The sequence below is a fragment of the Pundamilia nyererei genome, unplaced genomic scaffold, assembly GCF_000239375.1.
Source record: "Pundamilia nyererei isolate P.nyererei 1_Seehausen unplaced genomic scaffold, PunNye1.0 scaffold00047, whole genome shotgun sequence".
Classification (NCBI taxonomy): domain Eukaryota; kingdom Metazoa; phylum Chordata; class Actinopteri; order Cichliformes; family Cichlidae; genus Pundamilia; species Pundamilia nyererei.
Window position 1 is genome coordinate 659,760 of NW_005187448.1, and position 6,000 is coordinate 665,759.

Consider the following 6,000-nt stretch of genomic DNA (forward strand, 5'->3'; position numbering starts at 1 on the left):
GTATGCACATATTAAAATTGTGACTCGATGTCTGCAGGGCCAGTGGTATGTGATGTCATCAGCCTGTCCTGTTAAGTTAGCGTGTTCGCGTATTCACAAGTCCACAGCTCAGTGGAGCGCAGTGCAGTGAAAACTGGCCCTAACCGCCCTACGCTCAATTTGCATTCTAGCCTACATCTCTCCTCCCATCTGACTCTCTTATATAAAATCATCCGCACAGACACCCCCTGCTGCTCTGACAAACGTGATCTTCAGTGCCGTACATCAGCACCCACTCCAACAATAAGGTCTTCTAAAAGTCTTGATGCTGACTAGTCATTTGCATTGCTGCTGAGTAGGATTTGAGAGAATGTTGTTATCTTAAAACTACAGTGATCAAGTCATCAGGGTCAAATAATCCTGTGGGCTGCTTGTGTAGCATTCTGCTGGAAACCTGATGCATACGCTGTGTGCATGCATGTGTGCATGCTTGTGTGTCTGCGTGCGCCGTGGCAGCGCACAGACTCTCCCATCTCTGTCCTTCTGCTCCAGTGGTTTCCCCCTGGCCAAGAATACCCACAATGCACTGCTTTCATGTCAGCGCATCCAGGCACCGTGAAATAATTTTCTCTCCCACTGCCCTTTTATTTGGTCTCTTATTTTATCACTGCTAGCCCGAAAGACTTCCCTCGTGTTTCTCTCCACATCAAACCGTGTTCTGGGATTTCTCCACTGGCACGAAGCTGGTCGTCATGTGTTGACGAGAGCGTGGACACAGATCCTTTGTCTTTGGTCCTTTGTGTATATTTTCGCCAGTGGAAAGGATGGCTGTACTTCACAAGTGTGCTTCACTATATGTGACTAGAACAATTCATTGATTTAAAACTCTAATCTAAATGTTAAAAACAGTGAGGAAGCAGGATCATCTATACCAAATACTACGAATAAACCATCACAAAACTCCCTGTAACACTGACTCTTCCTGTGGCTTTGGGGAGAGTTCGATTATAAACAAATGTCCTAAAAATATAACCTAGTGACAGAGAAACCATATGTATGCCTGCATGTCTGTCCTCCTCCCCCTTTTCCCCTCCTTCCATTTATTCTTTTCCTCTGTAACTGAGATAATGGTAACTCAACAAGAAGTTGCACTGTATGGGCGTTACATTGTGGGGCTTCTGAGTCACCAGGATGTGAGATGAGGCAGGCCACAAAGAAATCATCTAGGCTGCAATATGCTTTAAACAGACACAGAGGCATAAGAAAAAAATGCATGAAAGGCACTTACATGCAGACTTTCAGCTTTAATTTGAAGCAGTGTTCCACTGATATGCAGTAATGAAGCATAATTACTAAAGGATGTAACAATCTATTGTAAAATGCAGCGGTAAACACACAGACATGGGCAGGGAGTGTTTCACCTCAAAGTGGAAGAGAGGTGTGGGGAGACAAGTGTAAACTGGGGAAAATGAAGCCGTGTAAGGTTCTGTGGATGCGCGTATAGGTGAGTGGGTGTAAAACAAAAATACAGGAAGACACACTTGCGTGCTCGCTTACCTGCAGCTATTGGTGATTTCCTCTCATCCAAAAGCTGAATAGCAGTACTGGCCAAAACAACACTCTTGTTCTCCGACCCTGAAACGCGCACAAAAGCACACACAAATACAAACGACAAAGACACGCAGAGTTCACATATCAGTCATATCATAATTCCTTATATTATTTCTGAACTGACCACAGGGAGATTGGAGAGAGGAACGCTGATCATAGATACCACAGAGCCCTATTTATGGCTGCAGCTAACTACCACAGTCCTGAGAGGAAGAGTGCATCCAAGGCAAGTCCGGCGAGTAAATAAGAGGCTTTCAGATCACTTGTATTAGCTGGCACTAATGGAAACCCTGAGGCTGAGAGCAGATGAGAGCACATTCTGCCTCTGGAGGAGAAACCCTTTTCTTAGAGAAACAGTTACACTGAATATGCGTGAGGGGCTTGTGTGTATGTGGGTCTTTTTGTGACTCTGTGTGCGTCTGTATTTGTGTTCTGGGCAAGTCACTATGGAAAGGGCTGAACCTCTTCCTAATGTATCTTATTTCAAGCCACAGCAATCAGTGCGATCCACAAGAACACAGCCCAGAATTAATAAGAGAGGAAGGGGAGGTACAGACGCACGGCCAGAGAAAACAGCCAAAAATGGGTGAAAGAGGGACAGAGAACATTTCAAAGGGTCCTTTTAAAACCACATTAGTGTATTCAATTAGTTTGCAAAATATAAGCTTCTTTAGAAAAGATAATGACTGTGTTTTTTAACTCGTGGGTTCCAGTGTCTTCAGTTCACTATAATGAGGATTTAACTGTTTCCTCAAACACAGAGACAACATCATCACCATCCAAATGAAAGTCACGACTAACCTGTGTTAAAAGGCAGAGAGTAAACAAAGGTACCAGGAACTTGTTCTGCCGCTCTCTTGTACCACAGGGGAAAGTGGTCGGCATTGAACACCCCCTCTCGGTCTTCAGCTGTCAGAAAGTCTCTTAAAGCAGACGGGAAACAGAGAATACAAATGACGCACACGACACACCAAATATACAAACTGGAATCGTAAACAACACTAAAGTCAACACAAACATCAGGCCGTGTTCATGCGCACACACTGTATGCGTGCAGTCAGAAAACGTACTTGCTTGTAAGTTCGTCTGGCACCACAAACAGGTTAATCCTGGACAGGCCTGTTCTCGTGCCCAGGTAAGCTATCTCCACTCCTTTATCAGAATTCCTGTATCATGTGACAAATGAATATCCGGCTGTTGTGAATTCATTTTAAGCCAAAGAAATCAGTAACTGTGCTAAATTATTAACATTTTAGCTGTGCAAATATATGCTCCATATTATGGCATTTTCTATTTCAAAGAGGAATAAAATCCAACATAAATAACAACATCATTTCATAAGGTGACATACTCTGACTTATTAAGCACAAGGCTGGTCCAGTAGGCTTCCAATGGAGCGGTCACCACTGCATCAAAGAGAACTTCCTGAATCAGCTCCTTGTCACCTAACAGGACAAAGGCAAGAAGGCACATTTCCACACGTGAAGCTTGTTCATTAACTTGCTAATAACATATAAAATATGGGGGCTGTAAATGAGCATAACTAACAATATAAGTGGGGTTCGTGCCCACTGAGGTACAGTTTAATTGCCTCTATCTGACTCAGGTAGCGGTGCTCTGGGTGCTCATCTGTGTTGCAGTATGTCCTGTAACATGACAAGAGAGAAAAATATGAGCGTTAGTCACAACCAACCTCAGATCAGTTCCTTTCTTAAAACTGTAATCGCTTTCGTTTTGGTCACATAATCCAGTTGCTTTCAGTTGCTTTTGGATTGCAAAGCATCTCCAGTGAATAAAACCTGAGGTAGAAGGAAGACACTTCTTTTCATTTACAAGCATTAGTTTGAAAAGCATTTATTGTAATGTGTTTAGATGTTGGTTCCCAAGCCTGGAGACCACAAGTCATCAAGTGACACAAACAATCAAGTCAAAGTTCTGCAGATCCCAAAAACTGTTGTAGAGCTGTTGTATTTCAGCTGACATCAAACCTAACTTTGATTTATTTTTATGATTTGGCAGTATTTTAGGATTTAGCCCAATAAAGATGTCCTTTGAGTAAGGGACGGGGATAAAACAGCGGCGGGAATATACTCTTACCATTCGTCTGCCAGGGCTACATCAGGATGCTCCAAGTCATGAAGTCCTGTAAAAAGAAAACGTGAAAACTATTTGGTTCAAAACAAATACGCAAAAACACTCAATATGAAGTCATAATAATAGGGCTAGGCATCTACATCTCCACTGCGCACACTTAAACACACACCGGGGGATGAAAAATGTGCTTTTTGAATGGATGTGACAGCTCTGATTAGATCAGGAAGAGCCAAGTCATGCTCTGAGCGCTCTGTGTGATGGACATGTTTAGAGAAACACACAGACAGACACACACACCACCACCACCGCATGAATATTAACATGCATGGGGACTGACGTGAAAACAGACATGCATGCACGTGGAGAAACACACAAGCAGGAGCAGACATACAACACTGTCAGGAGAAGGACGCACAACACACCTAAGGAGCCGCAAAGGGGAATATTTAACTTCCTGTGAAGTTGTGGCTTTTTAAATCACTACATGAAGAGAAAGACTAGACAAAAAGTGTCTACAGGTTTGAAGAGGAACTGGTTACGTTGGGCCAAAGAGGAGAAGTTAGAAGACTTTACACAACACCCAACACATAACCAGTTTATAAAACATGATGAATGTTTACTGATTTAATCAGATTATCTAATGTCAACTTCATCCAGTCACAACATCAAATGTTATTTTAACCTTCGTGTAATATTAATCCCTAAATACAATAATCATAAGATTTGAACGGCATAGTTAATGTCAGAATCCAGCTTTTTCTGCACAAATATCACCGAGGACGGAAAAGTATTTCTTCTTGTTATTGTTTTTAAAAACAGGCCGTTTTATTGGTTCCGACTAATCATTCTGCAAAGAGACTTTTATACCATGCATTCCTAGAAAATTATATCCAAATATATTTTTATTACACATTTTTGTCCTAAAATAACTTTAGAAAATGCATTTTGTGATTGTGTTTTTATACAACAAAATAATAAAAACGTATTATTATAATACTAAAAAGCTCTCTGTGATGCTGCATTTCATGTAGTGTTCCTCAGAGAAGCATTTACAAACTAAACTAAACGACTTGCTGAGTGCTTGTTTAATGAGAAACAGAAAAACAAAGGCCCTTAGAAGAAGAAGAGGGATCGAGAGAGTGCGAGGGAGAGAAAAGTAGGAAAACAAAAATAAAAGCAACAACAAAAACAACAACAACACAGAAATGAGTCAGAAAGCAAAAAGGCTGATTTCCTACCTTCCTCTACTGTCACGTTCCCCCTGAAGAAAAACTTCCCATGGCCTCTGGAAAGAGCAACCCCTAGACTAAAACAAACAAACAAAACAAACAAAAATAAACAAAAACCCCTAAAACAAAACAAACAAAACATATTTCCTAAAAATCTGTTGTCGTTTACAGATTAACCACCGGAAAATTCAGCTTCGTTAGCTTAAGGAAGTCTTCAGACTTCTCACCTGAAAGGAGTCCCTTTGATGTCTGTGTAGTAGTAATCATTGTGCAAAATCAGCACACGTTTCTGAAAGAGGTGAATATAGAGGCTGCGTTAAACGCCAGGCGGTGCTGTCTGATATCATTTCTTGCAATCTAGCGCCATCTAGTGGTGCAAGTAGTACAAGCTTCTGTTGGGCAGTCCTTAGCTGCAGATGGACATCAGTACATTCGTAAAGAGTCTCTTGTGAGCGTCTCTGTCTCTCTATATAAATATAGATATACAATAATAATAATAATAATGTGTGTGTGTGGATGTCTGTATAATATCTCTATAATAATCAGCCTAATGCAAATCGCTCTTTAATATGTGCGAACACACATTTAACACATTCACACATATCTACACACACCTTTCTCTCTCTCTGACAGGCAGGAAGTGAAGCAGAATCAACGGGCTGCTGTTTCCCCGTATTCAGCAACATGTGCTTTGTGGAGATAAGGGGCTCACACGCAGAGACACACACCAGTGCATGCACAGCAAACCAAATCAGAAACAAAATCCCCAAGTCAGTCCTGTACATCACTGAGCCAGCTGTAACAAGCCCTTAGCAGAGTGAATGCTTGCTGGTAAGTATTTTCTCTCGCTCAGCCTTTAGGACATTCTGACAAGTGTGTTGTTTGTGCGTTTTGTTGTTTTATTTCTGAACTTTGCATTTCTCACCCCTTTGTCTACACTCTTCTTCACCTCCATTGAGAAGATCCCCGTCTTCCTGTTGACCATTGCATTTCTTAGCTAGAAAGACAAAGCGCGCACACACACACACACACACACACACACACACACACACACACACACACACACACACACACACACACACACACA

The 6,000-nt window shown here is 41.6% G+C and overlaps 1 protein-coding gene across 3 annotated transcripts in view; it reads right to left on the reverse strand.

The window, feature by feature from the left end:
• Positions 1 to 6,000, reverse strand: part of cacna2d3a (calcium channel, voltage-dependent, alpha 2/delta subunit 3a) — a 123,506-nt gene that overhangs the window by 24,269 nt on the left and 93,237 nt on the right. For all 3 annotated transcript variants that reach the window (XR_001290368.1, XM_013910724.1, XM_005732471.1), the window contains 9 exons: positions 5,839 to 5,910; positions 5,141 to 5,202; positions 4,923 to 4,990; positions 3,688 to 3,733; positions 3,139 to 3,236; positions 2,942 to 3,035; positions 2,661 to 2,756; positions 2,392 to 2,513; positions 1,537 to 1,614 (listed from right to left, as the gene is read on the reverse strand). Coding sequence is in view for 2 of the 3 variants with exons in the window: in XM_013910724.1 (XP_013766178.1) it covers positions 1,537 to 1,614; positions 2,392 to 2,513; positions 2,661 to 2,756; positions 2,942 to 3,035; positions 3,139 to 3,236; positions 3,688 to 3,733; positions 4,923 to 4,990; positions 5,141 to 5,202; positions 5,839 to 5,910 (736 nt within the window). In the remaining variant the exon portion in view is untranslated. The remainder of the gene's footprint in view (positions 1 to 1,536; positions 1,615 to 2,391; positions 2,514 to 2,660; positions 2,757 to 2,941; positions 3,036 to 3,138; positions 3,237 to 3,687; positions 3,734 to 4,922; positions 4,991 to 5,140; positions 5,203 to 5,838; positions 5,911 to 6,000) is intronic.